At 42.7% G+C, this 17125-nt stretch overlaps 1 protein-coding gene across 1 annotated transcript in view; it reads right to left on the reverse strand.

Moving 5' to 3' along the window:
• Hasp (Hig-anchoring scaffold protein) overlaps positions 1-17125 on the reverse strand; it is a 240687-nt gene that overhangs the window by 126075 nt on the left and 97487 nt on the right. The window contains exon 5 of the mRNA XM_086968731.1: positions 5330-5485. Within this exon, the coding sequence (XP_086824857.1) occupies positions 5330-5485 (156 nt within the window). The remainder of the gene's footprint in view (positions 1-5329; positions 5486-17125) is intronic.

Below are 17125 nucleotides of genomic sequence, written 5' to 3' on the forward strand. Positions count from 1 at the left end.
ACCCTGTCTGTGGAGTTGACGGAAGCATTTGATGCTCGTTGACGATGACAATGACGACGATGATGATGCGAACATCCATACTGGCTAAGCGGAATTCAATACTCACGCTGCACCACGTTAAACGCTATCAGGATAATTCCAGCTTCGTCTATACGCTATGACGCGGTCAGATAGCACTCCCTGTCTATGGCGACAGTGATTCCCAAGCCGAGCACCTACGATATTCTCATTCAATAGAACGATAATAAACTAAATGAACATCTTCACAGTCAGACAGCTTGGGTATGGGAAATTATTGAAGTAGTACAACGAGCGCTGTTTGTAAGGTTAGGCCTCTCTACTACAGTATTCAATGACGTTGACGGTTAACAAGTGATGACAAAAGCTATGTTAAAGAGTAAGGTTGCTCTCTGTTGCTTCTTCTGCTTCATTGGTGCTAGTATTGCTGTCCGTCGTAGGATGGAGGATCTCGCAAAGGAAGAAAAAGCCCCGATAGTGACGAGGATGGAAGAACGCATAGGAAGTCGGCCAGGAGTCCTTGACACTGTCATCGCCGCTGCTGTCTACCCATTGCTCGAGTCAGCACAGCCCTTTTTTACAGAATAGGTTTGCATCCAACTAACCAACTTCAGTATCCCCGAGGGTTTGCCAATGAGTCGTCAAGGCTATAGTTGGGCAGAAATTCGTTTTCTTCCACTTCGGCAAGACTTTTTCTGGAGAAGTTTGCTGTTTGTGTGTCTGTCGTTGTGTGTATATGAGCGCGAGCCGGCTACCTGTGTCAATGTACTTAGTAACCCATAGAGGTAGTAAGTCACAGGCCTTTGCTGAACCTCCGAGCACCTTGCCTTCATCAGCAAAAGCTAGTTTAAATGATGCCGACCGAAGAACGGCTGAATTAAGCCCACAAGAGGAGGAAGACGCTAATTCTACCCACATTCGATCTCTAGCACTTGTTGTGAAAGCAATGGGGAAACTCGATTATGTTGTGTGATACGAAAGCCAACGAAAGAAGGAAAAACATTCTGCTTTCTGGTCCTCATGCGAAGACATACTAGTGTATATGTTGACTTTTCACCAACTGTTAATGGAACCTGATCTTATAGTATTATATTATAGTAATTATGTAAGCATGAAATGCTGAGTACGGGGAGTGGAGTTTTACCGGAAATGATACAAAACCAATGTTTATCACCAATGGAAACAGGCAAAAATTCTAATTTAGCTGTCCTTATATGCTGCTCATGGCCTTCATGCTATGTATTTTAACAGTAAGGCTAAGAGTACTTCTATAGATACTTCTATATTCTCAAGTTCTTGCGTCTTTTTCGATAAGATAAGGTCAAACCTGTTAATACAATGCATTTTGGATAATTCTAACACACCTTTAAAATTATTTCAGTATCTATATTCTTATATTCTTTACCATTCCGACGCTACTTACAGTGCTTAGGCATGAATTTAGGGTCCTTACGCTTGACAAGCGTAAGTCATATATGTATAGCGCGCGATAAAGGGCAGCGTTCTTTTTAAACGAAGACCCCGAGATTGAGATGCTGCGTCGTATTTTCGTACGCGAGGACATCAAGACATTTAAAAATCAAGTTCTTCTGACTATGGTCACTTTTTTCCGAAATACTCATTTTCATTTCGCTAAAACATGGACACGTTACAAAAACTGACATATAGCGTAGCAGTACCATAACACATGTTTCAGCAGAACATCTATTCAAACCTCCTTAATAGACAGACATATTATTGGCATAAATTGGATTACGATGTCAGCTTAAACACGAGTTGCTTAACACCGCTCAGCGGTATTACGTTCCGTTCCCTTTTGTCTGCTATAACGCAGTCATTGGGCGAACAAAACCTGAAAAACCAGAGAGTTGCGTCCTTTTTGATAGGGCAACGTCTAACAGAAGTGATGGTAACAATACCAGCATTACGAGCAGAAGTTTTCCTTAGGTGCACAGTGAATATACCGCTAGCTATCCACGACTATTCTCCAGCGGCAGCAACAACTAAAGAGCAGCGTGAAGTGCTACTGCCTACGTCGGTTTGCGACGGCTGGTGCCGATAGATAGGAAAGCCACTCAGTGAAACACTTCCTACGACGGAGTGCTCAACGCATTTGGAGTCCAGACAGGATCTTTTGCTTACTAGAACCCTCAACTGCCGCTTTTCCATAAGCGACAAATCAGCGCTGCTGGCGGTTCCGAGTGCGCGGCGGGACTGATGTAGCAGCAAAGCGGGACCAGCGAAAAGAAAGGGAAGAAACGAAAAAGGGTAAAAGAAGCAGCCCAAAACCCTCCTCATCCCCCGCCAGAGCTCGGTTCATTCGCTCCGTCTCCTCGGGCTGCCGCAGAAAAACCAGCACTGCTAATCTAACACAGCGCAAATCCGGCCAGAACATGTAACGATTCATGGATCCACGGAACGCAGTGGTTCCGGTGGTCGTCAGAAAAAGACGCTTCCGAGTAGAACCAACAGCGGCGCTACGATCTTTCTTTTCCATCTCATTGGGATATAAGTGCAGCCATCAGCTATTTTAACACCCGTTCATTCAATCGCTCGACCGACTGACGATCCGACCAGCCACACACTTATCCGATGTCGGCGATTGCTGCTGTTCCGATAGGAGAGCGAAGCGTTCCAGAGATGCGAGGCCGTTGCGGAGCTTTGGGTTACGGGCCACAGCAGCGGCGGCGTTGAGAGAACTCAACATGAGAGAACCTCTATACGCTCGTCGGGTCTTACGCCTTGGGGGCACTTTGTGAAAGGGGCAAAACAAGTCAGAAAAGCAAGGACCTTCAAAAAAATTTGAACTTCTCCCTTTATTTGGTCCGATTCCCTTTTTAATCAGCGTACTGTAGTGGCATCGGAGGTCAAGCAAAAAGTGTAACAGACAGCGTTGTGTACGCAATTGAGTTCATTGTTGTGTGACACTAATCGCGAGAGGGACAAGAAACTGACTAAGCTCACCTTTTTTATGAATCCTATTCCTTCCATGACCATTGTACCACACGACACCCTCTAGCTAAGCTTACGAAAATTCTAAAGTTGTTCTCAACAATAAAAAGATAGTGTTAGTGCCAAAACTCCCGCAAGTTCTACACCCTACGATGACCGAACACCCACCACGTGTTTGTCTGCTATCAATTCCGCGCTGCATACCGACACTATGAACTGTCACATTTGCTTTGGTCAGCTAATTTGCGCGCGTTGTCGGTTGCCCCTGTCGACCACTAACAAAACAGGCAAGATCGTTTAGCAAAGCCAATAGAAAGGCCCAAACTCGGCCTTAAATGTTCTAGATTGAAATTCGTTACGTTTCACGACCGCGTACGCAGCGGCGCCCATACACTTAGCGACGAGTTTGCTGAGTTGGCTGAATGATCGAGGAAAATTGGAAAGATTACACTGTACGCGAGACCTATATCAGTAACGACGTATAAAGCCTTCTGTTGTTCCGAAACCAGAAAGGTAAATTAGAATAAAGGAATGTGATAGTATTGCGTTGGAAGATTGCAAACTTGCCTTTCGGAATCAGTGCTGAAAAGGGCGCTCTGCTCGCTTTTTCTGGAAAAGGCTTGGGAAATATTTTTCTTATTTATCTTGTAATGACCCGTTTGGTGCCTGTATCCGTACCATAATTTGATAAACACAGTCGACTGCTTTTAATCCGGATCAGGCTAAACTCGTGGCCATCCATTAAGCACTTGATTTGTCGTCGGATAGACTTTATTGCAGCAGTATGCGCACTTCTGATCCCTTTTCTGACGTACCAGTTTGCCGACCTCGACTCCCGTAGTTTTAGCTGATTTATATGCAACACGATTATTACCTTGCTCATATATTATGATAGTAACTGTGCGGCTTGTGTTCGCTCCCTTAAGGCGTTAAGGAAGCGGTGGCGTTGGTTACGCCAAAAAAGAAAATTAAATCATGCGTCTGGATCTGTTAGGAGAGTTGACTTCAAAATAACACAGGGCATGGCAGCACACATGGGCAAAGCTTTCGAATTCACCTACTACAGACCAACATATAGCCGACCACGTGTTGCATCGAGTGCTGACCGATATGACGCTGTGGCTGAGTGTATTTGAGGGTTTCTGCCACGGGTCCGAGATGCTTGTTGGATGTTACTCGTTTATCGCTGACCCCAGAGACGGGCTGTTGGCTCATAGGGGCCTGGAAGAAGGTGTATGGGAGGAGGTCTAGTGGAACTTCTTTTGAGGTGTGGGGTGCGTTTGTAGAGGCAGAGCGACGCAAAGAACGGAATCTTTCATTGTGCGAAGAACGGAGCCTCATCAAGGCATATCCACATACCATATTTCGATGAGCGAACGGTGTGACAGTGGCATATGGTATACATTGCCTTCGACTTGCCTACCAACTATAACTTGGGCAAGTCTCAGTACAGCGTATTTGCTCACTCGTCACTTGCAATGGCCCTCCTTCTTTCCTGCCAACACCGGCACTGCAGCCGCCATCTCGAAATGAAGGATTAAAAGTTAGCGTTCATTGGCATCACACTGCTAGCGGGCCGCGGGATAGTGGGGAGGGCCTAAGCTGGAGGCGCGGCCTATAGCAGAACAAGAAACCACTGCTGTGCTACAACTTCTAGCATCTCGTAGAAGAACCCTGCTATAGAACTTATATTGTAGTTAGCCTGATTTTTGGTAGTAGACCGTTGACTCGTTTGTTCATCTCGTACCGCCACCGCCCACCTTGTCACAAAAAAACTCAATTTCATTCACAAATCGAGGCGCTGCCCATACTAAATAGAGAAAAGTACAGTAGAAGTATAGAGATGCCAAGGGTAGGATATAAATCTATATTCTATTCTATCTGATTATATTTTTCTAACATGTGATAGCTATTTTACTATACTTCGTATATTGTAAAAATTGAAAGAGTTTGAAAAGAAGTCATTTGGCAAGTGTGGTTTACAAAAATAAACATGATCTACAAATGTGAAATAAATACCCTCAAACTTTCAAAAAAATGTTTACCTCACCCTGTATAATGCAATCGCCGCGAAGCCTACCAATAGGTTTTGGCTTCAGCGAAGTTTTTGCTTCTACTACTAGTACTACTACTACTACTACTTCTACTATTTCTACTACTGCTACTACTACTACTACACAAGCAGATTTCTCGCTCATTTAGCCTTTGTCTCGTGCTATTTGGCCAACGCAACAATGCCTAGAGCAAAGCTAATAACAACGAAATACTGATAGCTTTATTGCTATAGCTCGATTGTGATTATGACGACAAAAGGGCTAACGCAATGAGAGCACAAAGCGTTTACTGCCGGATCACTTACCAGGTCTGACGCAACTCCAGCCACAGAGTCCATCACAGAGGCACTTCTTCTTCGACGATATACAGTCCTCGTCGCTTTTACATTTCCTCAGACAGGATCGACCCAACGCGGCAGCTTCTTCCCTGTTTTGTGGGCAACCTTCACGCTGGTCTTCATCTGAAAAAAAAAACGATCGAACCACAAAGCGGAACGATGGAAGTTGCATATCGATGCATAGAATAATGGTCCATATCATTCACTAAAAGTGAATGAACTTAACAACACATGTAAAGAAAACACGAAATAAATTAAAAAAAAAACATGTTCTTGCCATCCATTATACGATTTTTCGGACCTTTGAAGCTGGGATTAGACTTTGGGCGTCGACTTTAATCAAAGTATGAGAAAATTAAGTATAGTAAGAGAAATGCTTTTATGAAATCAGCCCTAGCTGATATAGGTTGAACAAGTCGCAAGGTCCACAACAATGTCACTACTGTATATCAATACAGAGAGATTTATCTGTTAATACAATAGACATTTAAACAAATAATAATAAATCATTAAGGGAGTAGGAAAGATCAATAAACGCAACACTTTTCCCAGTGAGCCGTGTACCGCAAATATTCATTTTATCGCTAAAAGTTCAAGTTTAAGTTTCAAAAGTTCACTTAATAGATATCACTTTTGTAAATATATATAATTCTGCGGGAAATACGCGTTGAAGGGAGTCTGTGATTGGCTGAAATTTGGGTTACTAACGTAGGGGCTACAACGATCCCAATGTGATATAAAATACTGCGTGTCTTGAACAGCGCACCTCGCGGCGAAAGAATAGATTAGAGGGAAGCAAAGCGTATCTTTCACCGAAAGTTTGTGGAAGTTACCGCATGCTGACCGGGCTCTGAAGCTTCCATTGCAATCTCAACTATTTAACTTCAACTGAATACATGAATTAACGAAGCTACAATTTTAGTTAACGGTACCTAATTCATTTCCGATTTGGAAACAAATAGATAGAAGCTCTTATCCTCATTCTTATTAGGATGTTACGGTTATCAACATCGACAATGAATCTTTTACAACGTTATCCTTTATTAGTACGCTTCACCAACAAGAGATATTTTCGGCCTTTTTTTAAACTAATTCATTGATCGTTTGCTGTAATTGACCTCTGGGCAACGATGACGATTCATTTGTGCCGTCAGTAAAGAATAGTAAACGTAACGGTAATTTCCGATTCATCAATTTTCAATCGTCAATATATTTAAATACAATGGACATCATAATGATACCACAATGGCCATTGTGCTTCGGGTATGATCCCACTTAGGCGGCCCCTATAGGAATTCCCTTACGACTTCAATGAGAAACACACAATTTTCAGTAGCTCTTAACTTTAATCCGACGTAACTAATGATATTTCTTGTCCGATATGTTTTTTTTTTTTTTTTTTTTATATAGCTTTTTCAGAACTGCAGACCGTTTATAAACTTGGTCATTTATAGAACTTCATAAAAGAAATCTATTCATATTCAGCTGCATGGACAAAACGAGACTTCCGTGGAATACGTGTTCTATGAACAATTAACTAATTACCTCCTTTGATGTTTCCAGGGATGTTTGGGATGCATAACTCGAGGAAATTTGCCTAAATCAAACTTTTGGCTACAGGAAGTTTTCAACCAACAAGAGCTGATATTTTTAGATGTTTTTTATGAGTGCATAAGCTGTGTGGCAATACATGCAGACCTGCAACATGCTTGTCGCACCGTGCTAAACATCTAATAACCGTTCCTGTAAATGGGCTCAATCTTTGTATTTAGGTTTATGATAAGGCAACGTGCGTTTTCGATTGTTACATACGGCATCAGCGATCTGGTCATTGCGTAAATGTTACCCTCAAGTTGACATACTGAGAACGGGTGGCTCTGTATGGATTAAGGACAATATGCAACGAAGACGGAGACTGCCTTGTTTCAGCATTGCCTCTAGATGTCTTTCACGAAATTCTAGCAGTACGATCATCTAGCTATACATAAACCCGATCGGGTATCTGCTTGAACTTTCAATTAAACTGTGTCCAAATATATTGACATTGAGCATAAGACTCTGCCTGAACTAGAGCGTCGAAATTTAATTTCAACTTGTAGCGTATGTAACCGTATTCAACAGCGTTCCGTAGTCTGCAAGATGGTCTGAAATGCAAGTATCTTTAAAGCGTTTCCTTCCCCTGTACACAACAACGTTATTAGTACGATTGAAGTGCTTAGGGGTTTGAAGTAACGATGATATAACTGTGACAAGAAAGTATCAAGCGTTTTGCCGTATAGGTCCCAGCCATGTCGTTCGAATTAGTAACGCTTCGGTACCGTGGAAAACAATCCATTACGTTTTTTTGAAAAGTGATCCGTCATAACCTTTATAATATACCTCAATGATCTATGAAGTTTGTAAGAGTGACTGGGCCCAGCGTCTATCGATATTTTTTTTTGACACGCTAATATTTAGCCAGTCAAATTGCTGGTGGAAATTACAGTTGCCCATTGTGACTATTGACGAAAAACTAAGAATAAGAAACACTGATTAGAGAGTGATTTTTTGTTTAGTAAGAATAATAAAAAACATCTGTATTCGTTCGTAGCTATGTCTTGGCGGAGCGACTCTGGCACGATCGTTTTATGGTACAATCAACCGTACACTTTAGCGCTTTGTTTCCAATTCTTACGTCTAATTCACAAGCATTGGAAATAGTGGTATTTGCTTATCGGAACGAGCTCGTCTCCAGTGATATGATTTTTGACAACGATGAACCTCTACGCTATGAATCACTAGATTTTTACAAAGCAACATCTTTTTCGGATAGTAGAAGATACCGTTCATATATGGCCACGTGTCCCCAGTACGACAACGCAGACACGTATCGTTTATGTTTTTGTTTACTATTTTCGGCTGTTATATGCGATATGGGATTCAGTCAAGAGTCATCATTCGTGCGAGCGTACGAGCGTAGCAGAACCAAGAAGATACAAAGCTATTTTTTTTGTAACTGGCGATTTGCCACGTACGTCCAGACTGCTTTTGGTACCGGCAATGGTTACTGCAGTAGCAAGACAGCGAAGTGACAGGCTAGAGCAGACACTCGTACACAGCCTGCAAAAACAGTCGACACAGCCACGAAGTCCCTGCATTGACGTTTCAGCATGAGCTGGGACGATAAGAGACACCGTAGAAGACCAACAATGATGAATTATACGTAATACGAATTTGACTAAGCGCGCAAGTCGGTCAGCAGGAAGTCATCGGGCGTTTAAGTTAAACGTCTGTACGGCATCTGGACGGTTTTGACCCGCAAACTAATAAACGCGCCATGATCGAAGCGTTGTATGTCTTGCTCTGGAACATTTCACAACGCAATGTGTGTATGTAAAAAGTGCATAAAAAACTAGAAACACCATAGAAAACGAAGGCAGTTTATACGGCGCTTACTTCTTATTGTGAAGGCTATGGTTGCAGCTTTCGAATTCTACAACAATGCAGTAGGCCGTCATAGGAAATGATACAAGATTTCAGAGGACTAGCGGGCAAAACAAACTTGATGCAATTTATTATAACTGCCCAAATCCATGGGGCGAATCAAGCATTAATACGATCACACGAAATCGTGCCTGTACGTATTTTTGACAGTGGTAATATATGGAACGTTTGAAAGCAAGCCTTATATACGCGTCGTCAGCGGTAGTGTTCAGTTGTAACCGATTCGTGCTTTAGAATATTTTCGATATATAACTCCATTTACTGTTTCACTCCTCTTAAACTGTCCGTATATTGTACATGGTGTATGGTGTTCCCGTATCGTCTCTCAAAGTGAACGTTAGTCATATTGTTAAACACATTTGATTGATCCTGTTAGATACGATGGGCCGTCGTAAGCCTTTCTTCAGTTACATGAAATCATAGGTAGGACTGCCTCATTTAGTGTCGGTATTCGTGGGGGCCCATGGCTGACTGGAAGAAAGGCCTTAATATTAACAATAGTATGCGTCTTTTTTTTCAAGTTAGTCAACTTCACAGTTTTTTTTTTTGTTCGTTTTTTTCACTTATTACAGTTTCTCTTGCTCCTCAAATCTATTTCTGTAGACCCGATCCATGCAGAAAATGTCGTCTTCATGCTGGCTCGGTATGGCGCAGTGTTTTAAGATTTTGCTTCCTCGAACAAAGAGCGAAAGAAGTTTTCGAGAGACCATCTCTCGTGTATGGCAATTTTGTGAGGACTGGAAAAATAACGACTAACCAAATTACAGAATTGGCAAGTATTATTGCTCGAGCAGGTCTAGGACCTGCTGGGTCGTTTAATTGTGTGAGGCCTTTGGATTACTATTTTGTACCAGTGCTATCTTTTCAGCTGGTTTCACAAAAAAAATAGGGCAATCGACGTTGGGTATTTGCCGTGCTGAATGGCGTACAAGCTGTAAGAGTCACTGACATATATATATATATTAAATACAAGCACTGTCTAACCTAGAATTTCAAACCTGGAAAATTCGTAGCCCGAATATGGCGTACTGAATGTGATGACGTGTGGGAGAAATCGGATTCGGCTCGCAGGACGCGAAAGGTACAAACCTCTCGGGCCCCTCCTTGTCCTGTTTGGGCAACGCTAATAGTTCCCGATGGGGAACTTTTAAAGCAGTCCACGCGGCGACTCAGTGTGTAAATCCTTTCGCTCCTGTTCTCTTCCAACGCGTCCTGTTTTCTACAAATCAAAGTGCGGCTAATGTTGTAGATTGCCCAAATGGATCGCAGGGGTGATCATGAATAAATCCGTGTCAAAACATACAGTTGTTTGTAATATTATAATTCAGTTGTAATAAATAAGAGTAGAAGGCTTTGGTGATTGCGGTCGTGCCTGTGCGCGTAAGCGTTCATTTAGATAGGAGAAAGCTATATGAGGTAGAAATTGATGTGGGTCGAGTTGTCATTTTGCTACAGATCCCGTTGTGTTATCGAGTAAAAAATTTATGGCCGGTTCGTGTTCTTAAAATTGGCTGTGTGGATACGTTGACATCCATTGAGCTCGTAAGCCATGCACGCTAATGAAGATCGGTATATTTGTATCGCCATACAATTGCTACTGAATTGTTGGTCGTATCGAAATCATCGATAGAAAATATATCGTTTTTATATAGAAACATACGATAGCGTGTGTTAAGGTCTATACGCTTCACGCGACACAGTAGTAACGATGCTTGACGATTGTGAGGTCTGTATTATTTAACGGTTACCGCACTCGCAGTTGATGACCTCGAAAAGATTCCTAAGTATGTAGCTTGATCTGCAATGCATAACTACTACAGATGCTGTTTTTTTTTTTCTTGAGAGCAAATGAAGCTGCTCTAATATGCATTGACTAGATTGATCGTTCTAGAAAGGCAATACTTTTGTAATGACCTTCAAATAAAATACGCCAATACGTTATTGAATCGTACAGCCATTATTCTCGTGCGCCTCGACGTTTTGGGGTACGTATCTATTTGGATCAACATATGCGGTCATCTATTAGCTGACGTTAGAGTAAACTTAGTTACATTAAGCCACTTTATCAATATCATCGTCCATTCCATTTAGCCAAAAATATCCAAAAATCTATTTAGCTTTATCAACTTTCAAGCGCTTGAAACGATATTCGCGTAAAATGGCTGAACCAAAGGCAACTCCATAAACGAAGCTAGACGATACTCAAAAAAGTTGCGAAGAAAGCGGAAAGCAGAGAGAAATACAGGGCGATGGTGAAAGACACCAAAATACGCGGGAACGTCGAGAGCAACAATAGCAGAGTACTCAGGTAGACCAACAACAAATTGAGACACAAAATAACAGCTACCGGTATGCCAGCCGTTTGGTCTTTCAGAACGTCAGACCCAGCTAGATAGGGCCAATATTCATAATATAGATCACGCGTAGACAAACCATATCACAGCCCCGCGTTACGTTGTTAGTAGCATTTAGCACCCACGATCTTATGGCTTCTTATAGCGTGCCTCCCTCACGACCTGTACGGCGTACAGATAATGCAGATTAATATTCTCCGACCAAGTATGGCTTCAGCTTCCCTACAATATTCGACCACGATCCCACTTAGACAGCCCCATACTCTGTTATAGTCTGAATATCTTCGGATGACCACGGGTGGGCGGACTGTATGTCTAGGGCAAACACGCACCACATTGAGACTGCTTCGGTGCCATTTTTTCTCATGTCAGATTTGGAGGCTTTTTACGGGAAGAGGAAAAGCTCCTTCTTGCTGCGCGTAGACCCTATCATCCCCGAAGACAGTCCACGAGGCACCTCAACAGCAATATTTTACAGGATCCGGTAGCCAAGCGAAGGCCAATGTGAAAACAAATGTCGAACGTAAAACGTCATAAACCAGTCTATATTGTTGCGGTCGTGATAGGGGGCTCATAGGGATCATTGGGGGTGTGGAAAGGGAGCTGGCCCGATATGAACGTAGCGACTCTCCTCTAGGTGACGCTGAATTGAAAGAAGAACAGTGCAACTGACTAGGTGTACGGGGATGCCCACGTAAGCCCAGACAACGGAAGTTGAGATGAGGAATAGATCTGATTTGTGACCTAGTAAGAAGTTAGTGTGTGATCCTATTCCGGTATTTGAGACACATCGAAGAGGAAATGAATGGACTCACTCGTAGCAGCCAGGTATATTTTCACCAACGGATTACCGTTCTTTGAGGTTTTCCTTTATGCCAAATAGAATCTATTGCACTCTTGAAGCGGATTAGGCTAGCTCTGGTACCGACGTTAGAGTCTGGTATGGTTTCACGCAGGTTTGTTTTTATTTAGCTACTCTTCCTAACTTTGTCTTTGAGTGGCCTGCGATTTGATTCGCGTGACCAGACAAATGAGATATGTCAAATTTCGTTCGCTCCTCGGGGGCATTGAAAGAAGGAGGAACACCGAAGTGGTTTCGTCTATCCCATCGCATTGTTTTGGCTTTGACGCTGGAACAGGGCAAATCATAATAGTGCTTGCCTTTATTATTATTTATTATGCAATACAATTTTATTTTTACACTTATCATGCGTGTCGAGATAAGTCAATAGAGTAAGAAGGTTTATATCTCGGCCATGCACAATGTAGCATAACAGAATTACCTGTTTTGACTTTCCGCATGGCACGAACTAGAAATTGTGTTTCACGGTTGGTACTCCGCTATATATAAATGCTTCGAAGGTAAAAAACATGAGCTAAGAATATAGCAGTGCTTCCAAAAAAAGAAGATGTCAAGCCGGATCGCTTAGTACGCAGTTTAACCAATAAGAATTTGACAGGCACATTAAATCAGAAGTATTGAGAGGTGGCTAAAGACGAGCATAGCTAACCACTCTCGGCCTTGAATAGGTTTGGCCTAGGTTAAGCGTTCACAATTAAGCCTAATGAGATCATTGATTTGTTGCTTTCTGGCGCACTAGCATCAGCCGTTGAAGTTTTCATTTCATCGGACAAGTGGGACGAAGATGCAACCATGGAGCACCTAAGAACTATTCCGGTGATATATCCGACTAAAATATACTGAAAAGACGTATTCTGATATTTTAAGAACAGATCAGGAAGGATTAGTGGCCCGTCAGCTCAATAGTTGCACTTTTCATGTAGGATTATTAGTTGATGCTAAAAATCATACTCAACTACCTATTCCGCTTAACACGCCCCATACTCCATATTCGATGCATACATAGGCAACGTTATTGTTTAACATAAACCTTCAACCTCATTAGTCCCTGCCTGCATTTTTTTTTTATCACGGTCTTCATATCACCCGTCGTAGTATACATTTGCTTTTCATTATTAGACGTCCACTACTGTACAGTGGATTCCGAACATTATCGACGAAAGGCACATCTTCGATTCTGATTCCTGCAATTCTGTTTTCGCCTACGATTACACTTAAACGTCCTAGCTCTACACTGACCTCTAGAATTGATAGCTTCCAGAGCCGCCATAGCTGCTATTGTATGAGACAATGGACGGCTACAGATTATACGCGCAGAGCTATTCTACGCCGGTGAGAGGATTACACCGACGATAATAACGGTAGCGACTAGAGCATGAAAATAAGGGAACAATTATGCAAGCCACAGAGGCTTGTTCTGTAACGACGACTCGTGCAGCAAACGACTTTCGATGGCGGCGGTAGTGGAGGTCGGTGAAATGCTGTCAACACGATGAAGGAGCCAGTTCTGAGTACCTCGTAAACGGTTCCGTATATAGTACGTCTTTGCACTTTTATCGAAGGAAAAAATCTTCGAGCTTAGCTCATGGCAACGTTGAGCTACGGACAATCCTGTTGTCCATCTACTTCAGCCTGCTTATTTGGGGCATGTTGCGAGGCGACGAGGCGTCTGCGACGACTACCACGCATGTGGATCTTTTTTGAGTAACATGGATCGAGGTGGGAGCAAGGGCTTACCGGTAGTGACAGCTCGGTCGAAAGCATTGGATAGGGTACCGCTCTTGTGAACGCTATGTTTTTAGTACTATGTTACTCGAATAATTTCATCGAATTTAATATACAAGCTCAAAACGCTGTATACGACTTCTGGTAACTTTCGTACGTGACCTAAGCGTGATCGTCATTAATTTATATCACATTCGCTATTTTGGAAGGCAGAATGGATTAATGCAATCGGTTTTTCAAAAGACCTTGCAGAGAATGTTCAGCGGCTGAATAAGTTGGGCCGACATGTGAATGACACACAAAGCCTCTACAAAGATTGCCCGCTCACCGAAGTTCGTCGGCAATAACTTCCGGGTTTCGAGTATGTAGTGCAGGTGGCGGCGTTCTACTGAAACTGAATATTGTGCAAGTCAAACTCATCTGGTTTTGTCTACAGTAGGTCTTTTGCTAGGACCCTGTCGTAAGAACTATCAGTAGCTAAGCGTAAGACTTGTTCAGCCTTGGCACCGTAAGGTCCTCTATGCTCTAGGTTGTCGTTTGCAAATAAACTGAGGGTTCTCATATAAAACAATTTTCATTTGCCACTGGTCTAGTCAGCTCTGTGTCACATCATTTGACAGGATAGTACCATATTTTGATATAGTTGTAAAGCTGAGGTCGCCTTATGGATGACCGTAGGCCTGTGACAGAAGCTTACAACGCTTCACATGGCTCATAGACTTGAGTTTCTAGCTCGACCAGACTGAATGCCGAGGATTTCATAGAAAAAAACGCTATGCCATAGACCCAGCTGTTTCGATCAGCGGAAAACTGGAATGTTCAAATTTTCTAACATGACTTCAGATACTGCACGAAGGACTTTCTCGGTCGTTCCGAGCCCACGATGCAGTGTATGATACTATGGCAAACATTGAATTTCGGAACGATCAGTTTTGTAGGAAAGCCCAATGAGCTTAATCCCCTCATTTAAATCTACGATAGAACGATATTCTCTGCCAGTTGTACCTTGTTTTGAAAGTAACGCAAACGTTTGAATCAGGTTGATTGTTTGGTGTTTAATTACCCTATCCATTGTGATGGAAAGGACATGCGAAGAAGTTTAGACTGATCTGACGTTCACCTTATATTGTTAGTTTCAGGACTCATGCTTCATTAATCAATTAATGAAAAAAGGATTATGCTCATACGATCACCATGTACTCTAGCCATTTGTTCACGTCTGTAGAACAGGTGAGTAGCACTCAAACGGTTCTAGTAAATAAATTCGTGTGGTTTCAGCATTGTTTGTCTTTGCGAAGCAGTTGGATCGCCCCTTTGCGCCCGCTGTCACGTTTGCTCCAAGGACGGTGTGATCAATCCATTAAGCCAATCTCCATTCTAGCGCCCACAGTACACACAGAGTACAACTGCTGAAGCACCTCGTGGCGTCGAAACAAGCTGACTATCACCTATCTCTAGCTTTCATCGTTGTCGTCAGCTACCCTCTCGGAGTGGTTCACATTGTGGCGACTGCTTAGAGCAACGCTCCTGTCTATGAACGGATCCTGTAAAGGCCGCGGTGAGGGGCGATAGTGACGAGGCACAGGTAGTAGTTTTCACTTCGTTTTTCTTATTGTTTACGTCCGCTCCATCGTTCAGCGTTATATTTTCACGAACAGTAAATCTCGAGCCAAAGCTATTTCATTCGGTCCAGCCGGTGAACTCCCTCGAGGGAGCTGTTCGCCGTCGGTACCCACTAAACATAAATACGCCATTAAAATTTTGACGCTGAGTTCAGCTTAAGTATCGACATAATTTTGACAATGAGAGTGTCGGTGGCGTAGGTAAGTAACGGTGATTTGTTCAACATAATGCAATCCATCTAGTCGCACACGCTGGTAATTCAATCGTAAATGGGCAAACGAAGTTAGACTAGTTGTCTAGATTGTAGGCAGATAATAGGAGACGTACTTCATAATCGTTGCTAATTGATTGCCATTTCGGATACATAACTTCACGTCTCATAGATTGACCTTATCTTCTATATATCTTTAGCGTCGCTTCGTTTTTCTCCAGCTGACTGTACTTGTTGTGCTCGTGCTCTCCCACTTCAAATTATTACTCTAAAGTGACGGACTATGCTGTGGCTAGTAAATGGCTGGCACCCGAACCCTCCGCTTGCCCCGCCATCATAGGCAACAGCAATAATATATGTGATTAGCGAAGTGCCTGCAACCGGACCTCGAATCAGGGCTAACCGCGGGGCCAGACGACAGAGGTGTAGGAACGGACCAATTCAGGGCAAAGCAATCGACGAGAAGGGACCGAGGTTGCAGTCCTAAAGGGGTGTGTGAACAGGGGTAATAGGACAAACTACCCAGCTATTTGTCTGTCCTTCTGTCTTTATGCATACCTATATAGTCACGTATCTGCCCAGCAACTGTGTCTGAGTCTATGCTGAACAGACATCGGGGAAAGAAGCGGCTCGGAAGAAATCGAAGGCAACATCAGGCCGGTATCCTGCTGAACGCCAGCAGAGAACACGAAAAACGAACGCTGTGATGGTCCGTAACAACGGCTCGACTTGACTCTAGGAATGCGGCACATATGCGGGCGCGGTAAGCTTCTAGACCGCTAGAACCCTTCTCCAACCCTGAATAGTGTCAACAGCAACCGTGGCATTTATGAGTCGGGGCAAATAATATTGCCGGCACTTGATAGCAAGGTATCGACACAATTAATGGGGCATAAGCAGCACGTGATGCTGTGATACGTTTATAGTTGTCTTCTTATTGGCGAAGACGGCCGAAATACAATTTCACTCGAATGCTCATATCGTATAGTTTCGAGTAAGATTTGTTTTATAATTATGTAATAATAATAACTTCTTCAAATTGTACTTATCCTACTCTTTGGGGGGTAGTCTTTAAGTGCAATTAAAAGCGCTCCTACTAGTAAAGCATGTAGATTCTTATGGATGTACAATTTTCCTGCGCACCGAGAAAGAACCTTTGTAGCTAGGTTAATTCTACACAGCTTTAGTACGCCAGAACAAATCAACTTTTTGAAGGTCGTTTGTTACATGTAGTAAGGAGGTCCAACATAACTGTCGTAAGAAATATTGCTCATTTTAAATATTTATAAGCTCCATATGGAAGTCCTATGTTTATGATTTATGAAAGACTTCAGCAGATTATAGTTCCATCGTTCATATATATGAGTCTGTACGCACAGCGCCTGCCTGCGAAGGACAGTCGAACTAAATATAGAAGCCAACTATTTTTCGCTTTTATTTGAACGATAGATGTCGACAATATCAAATTGCGCGATACCCGTCATGTATCGGTTCAGAAATACTGA

The sequence above is a fragment of the Varroa jacobsoni genome, unplaced genomic scaffold (assembly GCF_002532875.2).
Source record: "Varroa jacobsoni isolate VJ856 unplaced genomic scaffold, vjacob_1.0 scaffold_562, whole genome shotgun sequence".
NCBI classification, from domain to species: Eukaryota; Metazoa; Arthropoda; class Arachnida; order Mesostigmata; family Varroidae; genus Varroa; species Varroa jacobsoni.